This window comes from Leptonychotes weddellii, chromosome X (assembly GCF_054177405.1).
Source record: "Leptonychotes weddellii isolate Sample4059 chromosome X, ASM5417740v2, whole genome shotgun sequence".
NCBI classification, from domain to species: Eukaryota; Metazoa; Chordata; class Mammalia; order Carnivora; family Phocidae; genus Leptonychotes; species Leptonychotes weddellii.
In genome coordinates this window covers 14,787,493-14,806,019 of record NC_138385.1, presented here as the reverse complement: position 1 = coordinate 14,806,019, position 18,527 = coordinate 14,787,493, and the positions used below count along the sequence as shown (strand labels likewise).

General features: G+C 46.6%; 1 protein-coding gene and 1 long non-coding RNA gene across 3 annotated transcripts in view; both read right to left on the bottom strand.

Annotated features, from left to right (window-relative positions):
- GPC3 (glypican 3) overlaps positions 1 to 10,082 on the bottom strand; it is a 409,440-nt gene extending 399,358 nt beyond the window's left edge. Inside the window, exon 1 of the mRNA XM_081808236.1 lies at positions 9,748 to 10,082. Coding sequence (XP_081664362.1) covers positions 9,748 to 9,922 — 175 coding nt within the window. The 5' untranslated portion in view covers positions 9,923 to 10,082. The remainder of the gene's footprint in view (positions 1 to 9,747) is intronic.
- Positions 10,083 to 12,744: 2,662 nt separating this feature from the next.
- LOC145717943 (uncharacterized) overlaps positions 12,745 to 18,527 on the bottom strand; it is a 69,997-nt gene continuing 64,214 nt past the window's right edge. For both annotated transcript variants that reach the window (XR_014141477.1, XR_014141476.1), the window contains exons 2-3: positions 13,510 to 13,569; positions 12,745 to 13,165 (exon numbers count right to left, since the gene is read on the bottom strand). This is a non-coding gene — a long non-coding RNA (uncharacterized LOC145717943). The remainder of the gene's footprint in view (positions 13,166 to 13,509; positions 13,570 to 18,527) is intronic.

Genomic DNA, 18,527 nt, shown 5'->3' with positions numbered 1-18,527 from the left:
TATGTGCCCTAGCCCCACCACCCAGAAAAAACAGAAGTTCTAGACTCTCCTTCCTATCCTCATATCCAGTCAGCAAGTCATACCTGATCCACTTTGTCTGGTCTCTCAACTTCATCTTTTACTCCCCTATTTTCTGCCCTGCTTTTTTTTCACCTGTATTACTAAGACTCCGTACCAGTCATTCTCCATACTGAATACCATTTTCTCTTCTTCAAATGTTTTCATGGCTCTTCATCATCCTTGGATACAGCCTGAGGAAACTCCTCATCATTTCCTGCCTACTTTTCTAGTTCATCTTTCCTCTACATCCACCGCCCCCCCACCCACAGCTGTTCTCCAACCAATCCAAACCAGTCCAGTCCAACAAAGGTGTCATTTTGTCTCTACAGGCCTTTGTATATACCTTACGTGACAGCCCACTTAAGGCAGCTAGGCACCCCTCCTCCATAGCTCAACAACCCCCAGATCCCTACATGGCTCCCACCCTAGGCGGTGATTGTATCTTATGCATCAGCTCCTAGGTCAGTACCTGGCATAGAAGCAGGGCTCAGTGAATGTTGCTGAAGTAGAGAATGAATGAAAAACTTTTCAATATTTATACAGCGATGGCATACAGAGTTCATTATTAGTAGGTTCCTTTCCTGAGGATTTCCATCTGTTTTCCAAAACAACTAAATGTTGTCCCCAATACAATCACTCCATGAAAGTTAACTTGGAAACTGCCTCTTGGGTCACATTCTCCTTGCTATGGACTTCAACATGCAATGTGGCCAGTGCTAGAAGTCATTCTCCGAAATGAGTCAAATTCACAGTATGGGTTGACCACCACTGCTTTAAATGAGGATCACATCTCTGTACTTAGGAAAATGATGGAACTTAATAAATGAGCTCTATGATATCAGTGACAATTCACTCTGCAACAATTTGGGGCCAATCCAACTGAAAATGGGTTACTTGAGCTCTGAGAAGCTGTACCCCATAAGCTCTTTCCAGGGTAAGTTAGGCTTTTTCTCTAGGTTATTAAGGATGGATAGATGTAGGGATAGTATATGTGTGTATGTATGAGTGTACAAATGTGTGTGTGTGTGTGTGTGTGTGTGTTGGAACCAGGCAGGTCACCTGAACTCAGAAGCTATGGACACTTTATGAGTGGTTGCATTGTCTGTACCTAAGATATATGAAAGCAAGGCTTTCATAACACAAATATAAGACAGGATTGTGAAAGACCACTCACTACTAAGAGTAATAATTAGCAACTTTCAAACAGTTTAAATAGCACATAATTATAAGTTGTTCCTATCAAAATAATAGAAATATAGAATATTTATACATATATAGACTATGAATATACACACACACATATATACATAAATATAAATACATATAAAACATATCCAAACACCACATTTTTTTAAAGTAGGCTCTATGCCCAATTTGGGTCTTGAACTCACGACCCCAAGACCAAGAGTCACATGTTCTACCAACTGAGCCAGCCAGGTGTCCCTTAAACACCACATTTAGAGAAGGCTGGGGGGGGGTGCCTGGGGGGCGCAGTCAGGTAAGCATCCGACTCTTGGTTTTGGCTCAGGTCCTGATCTCAGGGTCGTAGGTTCGAGCCCTGCGTCAAGCCCCACATGGGGCTCTGTGCTTAGCACAGAGTCTGCTTAAGATTCTCTCTCCCTCTCCCCCCTCCTCTCAAATAAATAAGTAAATCTTAGAGAAACTTGTAGGTAAAAATTTCTACTTGTCACTTCCTCCCCAGACTTCAGTTTTGAAAGAGGGGCAAGAAGGCTCCCAGGACCACAAAGAACAAATAAATGGGCTTCACCTCCACCACCCCATCCTCAATCCCTACTGCAGATCAACTTAGACAATGATGCATCCAGAGACTCAGTCCTTCTCTAGGTATATGCCATCCTAGGATCTCATTCAACAGTGGTCAAGTCCTGTAGACTGTGTCTTTAGGTGTTTATTCTTACCTTAGCTCCAACCTTTATTACTAACTCTATACAAGGCACCCTACTCACCACTCTAGAGGATATCATGCAGAATCAAATATGGCGTCTGTATTCAACAGTTGCAGGGTCTGGCAGAGGCCATGAATAAGCTAGGTACTTCAAAAAAACATGGATACTAAGCAAGAAGAAGTACAAATAGAGTATTTCAGGGACCCAAATGCACTTGGGGCATATCTCCGTATTTTCTATGAACATGCAAGCTTCCAAATTCAAATGTTTTCCAATCCTTTCAGGCTGTTATGTGTCAGTGAACTTTCTGATACATACCAGAGTAAGGGTATGTCCTCCCTGTATCTGTTGAATGTCCTCCCTGTATCTGTTGCTCTAGCCCTTCCTCTCTTGCCCACGTTTCCCTCAGCTTCAATCCTCCGAACCAAAATTGGACAAAGAGCAATGGAGTATCCCAGGATGCTGATACATACCACAAGTACCAGAATGCAGAGTTTGGGAGAGAGGGAGGAGAACCATAACTAAGGAGGAAAGTATGCAAACACAATTCTGATATTATTTTCAAATGAACATCATCCCTTTCCTTTTTACCCTCTTTCCTAGTTGAGCCTCTAGCTGAAAGAACTCCCAATGGGTCAGCCCTAGCCAAATAGTTGAGTTTTCTCAGCTGACTTTCAAAGCTTGCCCCAATGCATACAGAAATTGAGAGACCTCTCAGGAGGCCCTTTATCCTACTCAAATAAAATTTCCTTGGCTGAATATCCACTTTGGATTGTGTCCTTTTAAATATACATTTATGAAGCTTCATGTTATAGGTAAGAAACACCAAAGAAAAACTTACATACATTCCATGTATGTTTCTGTAAATGACACCAAGTTGCATTATTTTTGAAACCTAAATGCCACAGATCTGTAAATAAATGCATTTATTTATAGGCGGATATATTTAATTTATCTATAAACTTCTTAGAATAGCCTTGTAAACAAGCACAGAATACTTACCTCTTGGAAAGGTTTGGCTAGACTACTTCTTTCGGGGAATTATAGTACAGCCACATGAATTAAACCAGTCCTTTGTCACTTACCTATAGACAACAAATGGATTTTTGACCTGAAAAAGGAGCTGCTTTTTTAGAAACCTTAATATATTAGTAAAAGTGAATCAACTACTTAAATATTGGCTTTATGGAAATTTTGTTTGTAATACATTTCTACTTCCAATCATTCATTTAGTCTACAAATATTTATTGAGCACCTATGATTTGTACCATGCTCTTTGCTAGACATGGCAGACACAAAGTTGAAGATCACAGTCTAGTAGGGCAGATATAGACGACTATGAACACAAACCTTAAAGATGCCATACTCAGGATTTCTAATTTTCCAGTCATAAACTTATTTCCAAAATCCAGACTCAAAAAGGCCAATTAAAATTGTAGTCTAGAATTCCGCCTTATTCTGGATTTATAAAAGAAATAAATGCATGCCACATTGTGGAAATTCTGAAAAACACAGGATATTCTCAAAATCCTCACTTCTGAGAAATGTACATCATTCAACTTTCAGGTGGATGGATAGAATACAGCGAGTGGAGGTTTCTTTTATAATGGCTTTAACTTCCCTGTCCCTTCTTATTGCCACTTTCACTTGTATTTTATCTCCCTTCCTATCAATTATTTATCAATATAAGCCTATTAAGTATACTTCAAAGAGCTTAGTAGATTTACTAATCTAGCATATAAATACAATTTCAACTACTGGAAGCAATTAACTGTTTGGAACACTAGCAATGCATTTTAGTCCTAACATTGACTCCTTTTTACTCATGAGAAAAAAATACAAACTCTCAAATAAGGCTTTATCCAGCTACACACAAAGAGAGGCAAAAGTGAACACGCCTTTCTTGGTAATCACTCTGGATTCATTTTTGTTTAAAAATGGTGGACAAGTATTTCTAATAATTAGCACTTGGACAATTGAGGTTTAATTGGCCTAATCTGAAGTACAGAACTAAACCTTTTTTGCTTTGTACATTCAATGAGGTCTTCAAGTGAGACTACCATGCTCCAGTGAGGGTTTTCTCCACACATGCAGCATTTCAAAATGCACATTTTCTCTGCTGGTATGCCCACCTTCACCTTGCTTTCTGACTCACATTCTCCCTGTCATTCTATCTCAGAAGGTAAATTCCCATTACCTTACGCTGTCTCTAAAGCCAGTCTGGGGCCCATGGTTTGGATTCTATTCTCTGATGCTCATTTCTTAATGGAGTGCTGGGGATCCTGTTTCAAGCCAGACAATTTGCTAAATATGGGCAGATGAGTGGGGGGGGGTGGTTCTACCCACACTTTCCATTAGACCCTAGATCACCCAAAACATCAACCCCCTTTGCAAGCTTGGCTAGGGCTGAATAGATGTTGGCTCCTGGTATGGTCTCTTGAATTGAGCCTGTGCACAAATTCTGATCCCAGGCTACAGAAACGTGTGAGGTACTTCAACAGGTCCGTGTATGTGTTATAGCCCAACTCCAAAATACGGTAATGTCAATGTTAGCGAGAAAGGTCTAGCTGACATTCAATCAAAGAGTTTGATTTAAGAGATGTGTTACAATTTATGTGCTATAATAACTGTTGTTCTGTAATGATACTATGCCACTCATAACAATGTTGCTAATTTCAATTTGTTCTTTGGGTACTCGACATTAATAAGCCCTTCCTGATGGTTAAGAGTCACCAGCTAACTGAGGAAAGACTGAATCTGGCTCCAGTCAAGATATAGGCAGCCTGAAAAGTTTGTCCACACACCCCAGCAGTGTACCCAAACAAACTGGACTTGGGCTTCTAAAATAAGTAAGATGACATAGAGCTTAGGAAAGTATCTGAGAGTTCATAGGGAATACGTCATGATCTAGAAATTCTATTATTGTCAATAATTTACTAAATGTGCTATGGTGTCTTGGTATTGTGCTCAACACTGCACCAAATGCAGGGCTTTCCCTTTAAGAAGCTTCTAATCTAAAACATACAAATAACCATATGCAGAAAAAAGCGAGAGATCAGAGTAAAGGAAGCATTCACAAAAATGTACAAATTCAGCATGCCAGAACTTTTCAGTTGAGCAATATGATCCCTAGTGAAATTCTTTCCAAATGATGTATCGTGTGCACAAGTTATAAGTGATTATCTTCAATTTTCTTAGAAATGAGTAATAAGATACCTCTTAAGACCCATGCTTTTGTATATGCATCAAACACTAAAGTTGGCGTGGTCATTGATAGCTGCCATTTAAGGAGAAAACATATTTTCTGTCTTGTCTCATAGCAGACAAACCCAGGCCTCTTTCTTCCCAGGTTGGTAATAAACAGCCTTTTTCTAGGCTACAGCGAACAGCAAACATGGCAACTCTAAAGATGAAAGTAGCAGAAAGCTCAAAAATATCGCATCAAAAAGACTGAATGCAATCTACCAGCCCATAAGAAAAAAAAAAAATTGCAAAACTGACACCATCTGTGTCATCTAGCATCCATCGGAATCATCCCATGCATGCATCTCCTAATGCTTGCGTGGAATTTGCTCCAAGAATTAAGAAAACTCTCTTTAAGATGGCGGTCCTATTAAGAGCAACCGCCCTATCTCCCACTTCATCTCTTCAGTTCTTTTCCCTTGGCCAGGCTGGCTATTGTGACCATTCCAGCCAATTTCCTGGAGGTATTTTCTAGCCCTTTTCACCCTGTTTAATCCTACAAGTTTCCTGAGAAGCCTGTTTACTCGTAGGCTCCCCCACGAGACTGTGAGCGCCTTGACAAAAGGGGCTGTGTCTTACTCCTCTCGGCACCTCCAGCACCTCACTCGGGGCCGGCCAAGGAGCGCCAGGCTTAGGCTCCTCGCAGGCCCGGGCGCTCCACCGACCACCAGTCATCTCCTCGACGGGCCCCACGCTGCCCTCCAAGCCCAGCCCGGTACCACCCGTCAGGGCTGGCCTCAGAAATCTACTCAGACCACACTCCGGAAGAGCCCTCCGAACTGTCCCCAGTTAGCGTGCAATAATGCGACTTTGTCAAAGTGTGAACAAATCACCTGCTCGCCCCCACGTCTAGTGCGGCCTCGGCAGGGAGCAAGTCCTCCCACACCCACACCCCGTGTCTTGTTCTCTCTCCCGACATTAGGACCCCTAGCTACTTCCAACTGATTGGGGAGCCGCAGCTGGCCACCCAGACACGGTCACTAGGTCTCACACTTTAAAACAACAACGACAACAAATACCAAACTCTCTCTTTGTTTCAAGAACGCTGATTTTTATTTTTATGGTGTTTCATCTATTTTGAGAAACTCCAAGTCGGGCTTGGCTCTTCAGGGTTGCCTTTGACCCACACGGGAGTTTGGCCTTCGGGATTGGTTCCTGCACTTCCAGGGCCCTCAAAGGCAAGATCCCTCAATCTTTGGGGAGTTGCAACACTACCATGGTTTGTTTGATTTTCCCATTCCCGTCCGTCCCCTTCACCACCAGCCCCCACAAAAGCAGTGTATGGCATTCATAAAGTGAATTACACTTGATTTTTGTTTAGAGGAATTTTTTTTTCAGACTTCTGTAACATTCCCTTGAGACAATTGGAAACATCATTGTCTGATTACTAGCTCACTTTCCTTGCCTAAAATTGTATCCATTCTTGATTGCGCCTGTGGGTAGGTTAAGCAAAACAAAATAAACATCCAGACTTATGAGCTCATTGGCTTTTTTCTGAATTTTTCTAAATTAAATAAGGGCAAAAGAGCTACACTGAAAGTCAGTTATATGGATTTTTCTGCCAAATGCTAACTCTGTGTGCCTGGTTTCCATCTGTGGTGCCTTCCAAGTTACAAATCCTTAAAAAGAGAGAGAGTGGGGTATGAAAAGATCTATGGATTTGGGGGACATGCTATTTAGAATTGCTATCCCGTGTCTTTGAACGCTCTAAAAGAAATGGGAACATGAGATTGTAAGGCTTTAGATCAGCTTTGTGGAAGTCTGGTGTAGCCCTTCAGCACCAGTGATTTATTTTTTAGGCTGGCTGATTTCAAATGCCATTTAGTCTCATCCATACTAGCATAAGAAATGTACCTTATCCACTCTAACCCAATTCTGCTAATGGCCGAAGTTAGCAGTCAATCCCAAATGCTCCCCCTAAGTGAGACAGGACATTCTTGAGGATTTCTCCTTCCTGTGACCAAATCTCATTTTATCTGGGACAAAAAGAGCTTTAATTAGCAGTTAGTACAATGACGCGGGCAAACTGAACATGGCTTAAAATATAGATGGGGGAAAAAAAAGTCAAAGGGTCATCTTGACGGTTCATAACTATCAAATAATTTGCAGCTCTCTTTCAATTTCCAACCACGGAACGACAGCAGCAAATGACACTTTGAGATGATGCACTTGTCATTGTATTTAGTCGGCCATTATCATCTCTTCTCTGAAATACTGATGAGCTCTTTCCACTTGTGGACATTAGGATTTTCACCATGTTTCCATTCTACAGTGACCAGAGTTGCCCAAGTGAAATTTGGGACACATGGTTTTCGTGGCAAGACAAGAGTACTGGAAATCTGTGCAGCCCCTGGAAAATCCAGGATATATGGTAGCTAGCTGCCTGGGTGTCACCGTATTTGAAGTTTGGCTTTACTCCAGCACAAGTCAGAACAGTGCCTGCCCGCCATCTAGAAGGTGCTGGCCACTGCACACGGCTGTTTAATAGAAGTGAAGTAGGGAAATTGGGTTTATATGAAGACCCTTGGAAAGTGATTTGGCCTATAGAGTTTGGGAAATACTGGAGGAAAAGGGAAAAAATCCCCATTAGGAATTCCTGTCCTCTACAGCATGGCCATCCTTAGGCAGGGAGCAAGGGAGCGTGCAGGGAGGGAGCCCAGGCCAAATCTCTTACACACAGTGTGTGGGCCCTCCCAGTACTTGTATACAGATGCTGCAAAGAGGCCGGCAGCCAGAGAGCTGGGGAGGAGGAGGGAGGGCCAGCGCCAGCACGAGTGTGTGTAGAGGGAGGGGGTTGCTAAATGAGTATCGGTGTGTTCCTTCTGGTCTTTTTCTTCTTTTAAGTACAACCTTTACTCCCTGGCCTGGAACCAGCCGAATGTGGCCCCAACCCCAACCCCGGAACCATTCATCTCTCTGGGACTCATCCTGTGAGGACCAATTTTTACGTTATCAACAAGAGCGTATTCTCTGGCCTTAGCAATCTAATTACCACGGCACTTCGAGGGGAGAGAGATTGCGCCTGTTGTTTCAGCTCTGTGGAACTGATTCATAGGTTGCCCCTTACAGCTCCTGCACACGCCCACGTGGTACGTTATGAACATTTAACAGCGGGAGAGGTAGTTCTCCCCTCCCATAGAGCGAAATCCTGCAACGCAATATTTAACATATGCGCAAATGCATTTCAGTCGCCAAAAGGGGTGACCAATTACCTTTGCAACCAAACAGCGGGCTCGCTCGGCTCTTTTAATCCACCTAAAGAAAAGGCTGAGGGCTGAGGGAGCGCCGGCTGCCTAGGTAAGCTCCCGCTAGTGAACGCTCGCGTCGCGTTCACAACTTGGTCCAACCATCAGGCCCGCCTCTCTGACTTGTTGAGAGCCAGGAGCCAAGTTTTGACGAGGGCTGCTCCCCGATCCCTGATCCCTCCGAAGCGCGGGACGCGCGCCTCGCTGGAGGCGCGGGCTGGGAGGAGACCCCGAAGGCCACGGACGTCTCAGGGTTTGCGAACACCACCGGCCGCTTCTGCAGAGCGCACCTCCGATAAATTAACCTGTTTCAAACCAACTCTTCTCGCCCGCAGTGTCAATGTAGCAACTTGTCCTAATTGGATTTTAAGGCAGGCTTTTAGGAGTCCAACCGCGGGACAGTCAATCACACGGGGCCATTAATATTCATCTGTTGACAGCGGCAGCCCTCAGCGAAGGTTAAAATATGCCCTTACAACACGATCTGATTGTGCAGAACAAAAGGCAGGCGTTCGGAAACTTTCCTCCACCTAAAATCATCTCCCCTTCAGGGTCCAGCCTGTCAAGAAGGCAGATGAATTTGAGAAGGGGAGGAGTTAAATCATCTTTGGACTTCTGCTCCCCGGCCAGCAGCACCGTTTTCGAAGCGATTTTGCCAACCTGGATAAGGGACGCTGTTTTGAAGGGGAAGGTTCGGTCCTCCTCATCTTGGGGACCCTCCTACTCAAAAGTTCCCCCCAGCGTGTACTCTACCTGCCACTGTGGATTCGGAGATCTGTCCCCAACTTTGCCTGCACTTGGGCCCGCGAACCCCGGGAGCCCAGGCTGCGGAAAGGAGGGCGAGGGGGGCAGGCTGGGGAGAGAATGGCCGTAGCCACGGTCCAGCTCCGGCTGAAACGCTGGCACGTTCGTGCAAGGGAGGGTGGCGAATGCTCGAGGCACCGGCTCGGCTGTGGGGCGCCAGTTCGCCGAGGCCCCGGGAAGCAGCTCCCACCTTCCCGCCCTCCCCAAAAAATGGGCGCTCGCGAGAAGGCCCTCCCCGCCGTGCCTCCCACCCGCACCTTCCCTGACAGCAGAGCGAGCCCGGGAGATGCGGACACGGTCCACGCTCACCCTTCCGCCCTCCCCCGGTAGACCTGGCCGGGCCCCGGGCGCAGCGACCACTCCCAGGTGCCCAGCGGCGGGGCGCACGACCGCGGCCCCACGAGGCCAGCGCGCCCCGGGGGTACGGTCGCCACGCGCCCCCGGCTCCCCGCCGGACGCGGGGGACGCGCGCGAGGTCGCCTCCTCACCTGGCACGGGGGTTTCGGGCACCCACTTGAGTCCGGGCTGCAATCTCTGGAAGAAGGAGCGGACCTGGTGACAGGTGGCGTCCGGCGGCGGCGGCGGGGGCTGCGCCTGTCCCGGGCAGTCCAAGCTGAGCAGCATCGCCACCACCAAGCACGCGGTGCGCACGGTCCCCGCCATCCTGCTTCGCGGGCAGCGAGGAGAGCGCGGGAGAGTGGCAGCGGGGGCGAGAGCGGTCCCGAGACTCGGCAAGGCTGGCAGCGGCCCTGAGGAGCGGGAGACGTGCCGCTACCCAGCCGCGGCAAAAGTTTCCTCGCAGCTACCTGGGCGCGGGGCGAGGGCGGGAACGGCTCGGCGGCTCGGGCGGGGCGGGGCCGGCGGGCGGGGCGGGGCGACGGGGGACCGGGCGGGGCGGGGCGAGGCCAAGCGCGCGGCCAGGGGGGCGGCGGCCGCCGAGCGGCGGCGAGCCTGCGGGTGCGGGGGCGCGGGGCTGCGGGGCCGGCTGGGGCACCGCGGCGCGGCGACCGGGCGGGAGCGGCGGGGAGGAGGGCGCCGAGCGCGTGCGATGGCTCCTGGCGGCCCAGCCCAGCTGCCCGCTCGCCGCCGCTCTACCCAGGGCGCTCTGGCATAACTACTGCAGAGGGGCTGCGGGCTCCGGCGCGCTGATTGGCTTCCCAGCAGCCGTCCCCTCTGACTGGCTCTGGGAGAAGTTCCCCAGCCTCACTCCTCCTTCCCGCCGCTCATTGGCCTACAGCCGCCAGGGCTTTTCCCTTTAGGATTTTTGCAACCTCTCCATCCTTCCTTGAGGTGCGTGGGGGCTCCCCGGCCGCGGGGCCCCTCTCCGCTTCGCCGCAGGCCTCCTCCCAGCCGGGTCCAGCTCGCCCCTGGCCACCCGGGCCACCCGAGGTCTTCCTCCTCCGCACAAAATCCACCTCCTCTTCCTGCTCTCCGAGGGGCTTCCCTCAAACCGTTTTCCCAACGCAGCGGCCCCGGTCGGGTTCGCAAACCCAACCCACGAATAGTCACATTCAGGGGCAGCCGGGGACCGCCCGGGGGGGGGGTCACAGCCTGCCTCATCTTTGACTCCTGTACCTAAAAAGTCTACAAGCCCGTGGGATTTGCTACGTTTGATTCCAAAGAGCCACACAAAGTCAGAGAAAGCACCTGATCCCAGGATGTTAAAAGAATCTGTCTCCTGCAAGATAGCCCCGGGTGACCCTTCATGAAGCAAAGCATAACTGGTGACAACAAAATAACCTGGGGCTTAACGCCAGCCTAACTCATGAGGAAATCATTGGACACAGCAGATTCATCGAGCCAGAGCTTGCCTGTTTCGTAGATGGAGTAGAAGGCTGTTTGAACTGTCTCCTAGACCCAAATCCCCACCTCACCTGCTTAAATTTCTCCATTAGAAATCCAGTTCTTTGAAAATGAAATACCTCTCAAAGGAGGAATGCGTTTAGTCATTACCCATGTGCTCCTAGGTAAGGATCTTTAACTCTCATATTCTTCTCTGTGACCCCCCCCCACATACACACACACATGCCTCTTAGCACGGTGCCTTGCACCTGGTAAGAACTCCAAAATTACTCGTATAATGACATGATTTAACACCTCAGTGTGGATTAGTTTATCATCTGATTGTGTTGTTTCTGATCTAGGTAAAAGTAGGTTTTGATTAGGAAAGAAAAGGGAGAGCCTCCACACCACGAATTTTCCAAGGAGTGCCAGACCAGGAGAGAGGAGGTCATGTGCCAGAACTTGTGGGCTGAGGAAAGAGGTAAAGGAAGGGTAGGCTGCTGAGGAGCTCGCTCATTCATTCGTTCATTCATTCAGTAACAAAGATTTGAACTCCTACTATGCACCAGACACGTGGGATGCAAACAATGAGGATCCAAAGATTAACTCTTGGTACCTAACTTCAAAGAGCTACAAGTCTAATGGGGAAAACAACCAAACAGAAAATGTTAACACAGCACATGGTCAGTGATAAGACAGAAGCAAGGGCAGCATTCTAAGGGGTGAGAGGGTAGGTCAGAGAAAGCTTCCCAGAAGAGACGGTGCCATAAGCTCACGCTTACAAGGCCAGCAGGAGTTGAAGTCAGAAAAGAAGCTGGCAAGGAGGGGGCCAAGGGAAAAGCAGCAGCACGAACAGAGATGGAGCAGGGACAGCCTGTAGGGCCCCATTGCAGGGTGGGAAGTACAAGCAACCGCTCAGGCTTGGGGGGGGGCGGGGAATGGGTCAGAAGAGCCCACGAGGCCGAGGTGAGCGAGCAAGGGCCAGGTGATGCAGTCTTGAAACCAGGCTAAGGAGCCTGTGGAACCACTTAAGGGAATGCTAAGCAGAGGGGTGACATGATCATATTTGCCTGAGGAACAGATCTCTCCGGCAACTTTGTGGATTGTGGAGAATGGTTTGGAGAAGAAAGAGGATTGGAAGCAAGTTAAAACGCTGTGAAAGTGATCCAGACCAGAAGCCATAAAGGCCCAGGGCAGAGGAGATGTGTGTGGAAGGGAAAAAAAAACTAGCAGCGGTATTTGGGGAGGAGAATGAAAAAGGCTTAGTGACCTGGTGGATGTGGGGGCTGGGAGAGGAGTCAAGGACGGAGGGCTCATTCATTCTTTTTTCAACAAACATTTGAGTGCCGCCTATGTATCTGGCATTCTTCTCCTACTTCATAATTTTGCCTGGGGCTAGGCCTGCGCCTGCATTGAACATTTGACAAATGACATATCCACTTTAAAAGAAACACCAATTAAGAGTCATAATTTGGCTGGTGAGTTTGATATGTTCCACCTGTGGAGCCCTGTGACCAAAGGGCAGATTGGAAGGCAAGCATTGATTGAATTTCATGACCTCGCAGAGGAAGACATGACCTCCCATAAATTCATGATCTTCCAGAGCTCATGCAACTAACTACAAAGGCAACAGTTGTTTTCAACTACTGGGTAGTGAGTACCTTGAAATGAGGGACTGAGACCTATTTTTAATATAACCTTCTTTATGTGATACGCTCTGTATGAGCCAGGGGGGTGCTTCCCAAAGTAGAGTGCGTGAATCCGTGGTGATAGGTGAGCCAGTGAAGTTTTTGGTTTTTATTTTACTCGATATTTATTTTAATGTGGATTAGAAAAATATATACATGAGTAGTGCACCTAACCCCTGACTGCATTGGGACAAAGCTAAGTAGATAGTGCTGAAACGAACTGCTTTCAGTGAAAACGTGAGCTGGCTTGAAGAAAAACATGAAAGAGTATTGGGAATATGACGATATGGCAAAACTTGTGGGGTGCTATGTGAATGACCAGGACTAGGGCTAGCTCACAGGCAAACCAGCCCTGAGGTTTGGGGAACTCGGTCTTTGGCCTCAAAGCGTCTGCTCCTCCTCCATCCAAGCAGCTTCTTCAAGGCTTTAAGCCAACCTAAGGGAGGAGGGAATAAAAGGGGCTAGGCTTAAGAAGCGGTTCCATTTTTATAAGGGCCTCTCAAAGACTTTCTGGTCTTCCAGCCCCCGAGCGATGACTCTGGCAGTGGAATTTCAGACACCGGGACAGACCCTGAGGAACAACAGGCTTTGGGTCAGGAACAGCGATCGATCCGGTGCTCTCTGCACATCCAGTGACAACGGAGTTTTACTGACAAACATCCAGTTCCTTTCCCAAAGCCTAAAATCTGTTCCGTTACGTACTCTCCACTGCCCAGATGAGTGACTATGAATTAAGACTGGGTTTTCTTTTTTGCTCTTTTACATAAACAACCATCTTACCCTTCAAGGCTCCCTTCCTCGCGTTAGGAGTCAGGCCAATGACTCATTCTTACTCTTCAGCTGGAAGAGACAAAGAGAAACAATCAGTCGAGAAACACAAAAGGATGTGCTGATTGAGCCAGCGTTCACTTTCTACAATTCATGGTTCTGTGCTTTCAGGCCCCATTGGAAGCATTTAGATGACACCGTTGGGCCCCATTTTCCTCTTTGGGCCTCAGAAGAACTTTTCTTCACCTTTCGTTCCTAGTCTCCAGTTTGAAAGAATTCAAGAATTCCCAGCTGTAGCCAGCAGCTATTATCTTGCTGTAGCTGGGAGGAGAGTCTAGTTCCATGGCTCCAAAAGCAGCATAAATCAAGGTTTCTGGGAGAGAGTTAAGAAAGGGTGTTCAGCAGCTGCCGCCATGGGAGGGGCTCATACACAGCCGTGCACGCGGCCACACACACACACATGGTTTGTCTTGGGCCCGGTTCCCTTTGCCCCCCAGATGATGGCCCGGTTCCCTTTGCCCCCCAGATGATGCCCTCCTCTTCCCACCCCCCTCAGGTGCACAGTGCCTTCTCCTCCTTGCCCTATCCTCAAAACCGGCTTTCAGAGAAGAAACTTTCAGACTCATCTGCCTACAGTCTATCTGCTTGATAGGATATAATGGGGCTGCCCACCCAGGGGTACGGGTATTTTAACAGGGATCAAAGCTTTAAACCAAAGGAACAGAGCTCTCCAAACTGTGGAATTCCAGGCATTCGCCAGTGGGAAGGGAGTGTTTAAACTGAGGGGCAATGAGGCCTTTTTTGGTGCACCTGAAATCACATCATGTAGACAGTTGCTTATATGTTGGACCGCTGCTGCCCCCAGTCAACACGTCCCTAGCCACACCTCTGCACTCCATGGCACACAGCCACTTTGTCTCCCCTTCTCTCGCAGTGTATGAGTCCTTTGTGGGGCAGAGAGGAGGGGAGGCGCCAGGCACACTGATCCCAATTCTCCCAAACATATAAGCTATGATCAGAGAATGAATTATGGTCCTTTGGGAAAGAGCGTTCATTCATTCATCCCAGCCAGCAGGCCAGTGCAATGTAAATGGTAACTTTGTAAGTTGAAAGACTTAAAGCCATTTTGAAAATTGCATAATAATCCCAGGCAGAGTTTGGCTCCATGTGTATGGAAAATTAATAGGGCCGGCTGAGATGCTTGCGTTATGAGTTGTGGATGGATAGCCTCTCCTCAGACCAGGGACTATGCTTGGCCCTCACTAAATCCACAAAATATACTGAGGTTCTTGTAAGCTACAGTCTAAGACTTGGGGGAAAAAATTATTGAAATTTTTATTTGTGGCATCATGTTGATTACTACAAATAAAAAATTATTCTGTTCTGTCTCTGTTTGTATGAGGGATATTGATCTAGATTCCTAACATATTTCTTCATACCCCCAGTCCATTGATTTTTTTTTGATTGGGCAGATATAGTGTATCTATCTATCTATATCTAACATTTTGTCTCTTGCATAGGATATTTGGTTTTCTAAACAATTTAATGGGTTTGTAGTTTGGTGGTTGAGACTATGGTAGCATTAAATCTAAAGGCTGGTGATGCCTGAGGCATGGCAATTCACACATCCTTTGTTTTGCTTTGAATTATCATGGCCCAAAAAACACAGTGGTTCAGGTAATGTAATATATTTATTTTGTCGTATGGTGTGTAGAACCTATAAGTAATTTTACTATGTTTTTTTTTTTTTTTTTCTGGGTCTTTATGCTCTGGAGCCTAGGTCAACAGAGGATCTCCAACAGTTGAACTCTCACATTGTTTCCTTCCATCAGGTTCCTTTCTCATCCTCAGAGCTCCCTGAATTCCCAGCAATCTGGGGGAGGAAAATCGACAGCCACCACCACAGATAGCAACTCATGCTTTCTCAACCACCTCTCCCATCCCACTTCCCAAACCCCATCCACAGTTCTAAGTCTTGCGGAATTTCCAAAGTAGCATCTCTCAAGAAAAGGCGATCATCCCCACCCCACCCCTAACTCTATAGACTTATCATAAAGGCTATCCATGAGGGACTGTGTTCCTGAGCAGCAGTGTGGTGGGGGCCTGCAGCCAAAGGAAGGGGAGAGTAGGTACCAAACCATTCTATACCCGTTAGCCCAGCATCTGCCATATTTGCTGTACCAACACCTGGAGGGACCATTGTCTCCACCATGACTTGTAAGCTTTAGATGAGCACAGGTTCTCATGACGCTTCTCTCTCTATTTCCTCTAGTACAAGTGCTACTCAAAGTGTGGTCTGGATACTTGTGCTGGTCCCTGCACTGTTTGCTACCGGTCTGTGCCAAGTTTAAGTACAAAAAGGGAGAGTAAGCCTTTAGAAAATTTTATAGCATTTTGATACCACAGCCACATGTAAGCACATGATGAATTGGCCCCACTGTTGAATCTCATAATTGTTTAAAAACGGTCTTGTATTTTGGTTTTATTTCCCAGTTTTTCTAGTCATTCATTTTTATTGTAGTTTCCCCAAGTATTTGTACATGTCAGACAGAATAAAAAATATATAAAATAAACTAATCCTTTACTACAGCCTGAGAAGCACTGCCCTGGGATGTGCCCAGTGCCATGGTAGTCACTTCGTAAATATTTTTCAAATAAAGCCCTGTGAAGCTTTTCTTTACAAAGATAAATTTCCACCTTCCCTACTTATAGAGAGTTCCTATTAAAATCACAACACGTAAAAACTTTCCGATAATACGTAGCCCATCTGAAGATAAATTTCTAACTAAAAGGTTTCTCCTACAAAAATTTCCCCATAGGAACATTCTTCTTCTTTGGCTCACTTTTATTCAGCAATACTCAGAGTAAATATGGTTTTTGTGAGATTTTGCGTCTCAGTAGATCTTGGTGTAAATTGCAAAACAGAAGTTGAACTCCACAGCTTTCGTATATTATTTTACCGATTATCCACCCACCCCCCAGATTTTATATTTTTTCTGTTATAAATGAAGGAGATGCTAGCCTGTGTACCAAAACCTATCTTCTTAGAGCAAGATGATAAGATCCAGAGGGAAGTACTGCTTCCTTGGAATGCCTTCATCTCATTCATCCTTACAACATGTCAGAAGCATAGCAAGTCTCCCCTGCCATAAATAAATTGCATGTCATTACTCAGAAGATTTAAGCTCTGTTGGATGTCTCCAGTCCTCCTCTAACTCCTGTTAAACTTATGGTTAATACCATATGGTTTGTTAGCAGCTTTTTGTCTGCTATTGTTCTAAAGTTGTTTCACGTGGGAGTATCCTGTCTTCCCAAATAGACTGGAATAACGGAAGGAACATAGGATTAGGGAGTCCAAAGAGCTGGTTTCTAATTCTTGTGCTGCCACTCTGAGCATTGTGCCCCTGGATCAGTAGCTTAACATCTCTGAACCCACAGCCTCCTTCCTTAACTTCCAACTGAGGAAGGTGGTCTATATACTCTCTAAGAGTCCTTCTAGCTCTGACAATCTGTGTTTCTGTGACTGTGAACTCCTTGAAGGAAGGAACCCTACACTTCTATACCCCGCTTCTAAAACAGTACCTAGAGCATAGCAGGCCCCTAATACCTATATGTTGAATGGATGACTGAACACAGCCCTCACAACACACACCCCAACAATGGGGTGCAATCTCCACAGGAGAGTCTTGAGAAATATTTGTTGGTCCATCGGTGCTCTTCTTAAAGTACTGTGTACAACATTTAGAATCTAATTTTTCTCCTAACGAGCAGCCCAGCCATGCTTGTTGTAAGCAATATTGCAAGAGTGGAGATACAAACAGACATACTTCTATCGTATTTTCTTTATCTACAGAAATCTCAGAGATTTTTAGAATTATAGCATTAAAATCTTTACGTAACTGAGGCTTTGATGTTGACTCTTTAAGATTGTGAAGTACTGATGGTAAGAGACTATGTTTATCTGAATCTTGCTGCATGGGGGTCTAACAGGTTACTATATTGGCTGGAAATGATGGTAGTAAACTTTGAGGAGGGTTTATTATCAATTTTTCCCTGTTGAAAGACCTGTGTCAATCCTTTCTATGGAAATCTTTCTGAGATGTAGTACATATTTCCCTGCCTTACTAAACAAAGTATAGGAAATCTAATCTATTCTTGCTGCTCTGTTCTCTCATATTTAACTTGTGTACGATGTTGTGAATATATAGAAATGGTGATACATTGGAGCCGAATCTGTGCTGGGCCTATGACACATCATGAAACTTGCTTTCTTAAAAACAAGCACAATAAAAATCCCCTGTATGATTTGTCTCTTCCTTTTTATTTATTTATTTATTTATTTGACAGAGAGAGACACAGCGAGAGAGGGAACACAAGCAGGGGGAGCGGGAGAGGGAGAAGCAGGCTTCCTGCTGAGCAGAGAGCCCGATGTGGGGCTCGATCCCAGGACCCTGGAACCATGACCTGAGCCGAAGGCAGACGCTTAACTACTGAGCCACCCAGGCGCCCCTATCTCTTCCTCTTTAATGTATGCTATAGAACATATAGCAATCCAAACCCTCCTGCATGAGTCTGATTTTTACAAATTGTAATTCTGGAATGAAAGGCCCTTCATAGGCTGTTCCTTTGCTGTCAATACTTGTAACGAGTAACTTCAACCATCCGGTCAGTTTCAACCCACTCTTTAGTTTACTTGTTTTAACTGATGTTGCAACACGGTGATGACAAGAGTCCCTGCAGCATGGTGGAGTGAGTGTGGGTTCTGGAGTCAGATAGTCCTGAGTCCAAATTCCAGCTCTGTTACTTACTAGCTGAGTGACCTTAGGCCAGCCGCCCTACGTGGCTGAGGCTTCACTTACAAAATAAGGATTAAAGGGGCGCCTGGGTGGCTCAGTTGGTTGGGTGTGTGACTTTGGCTCGGGTTGTGATCCCGGGGTTCTGGGGTTGAGCCTCACGTCGGGGTCCCTGCTCAGCGGGAAGCCTGCTTCTCCCTCTGCCTGCCGCTCTCCCTGCTTGTGCTCTCTCTCTGT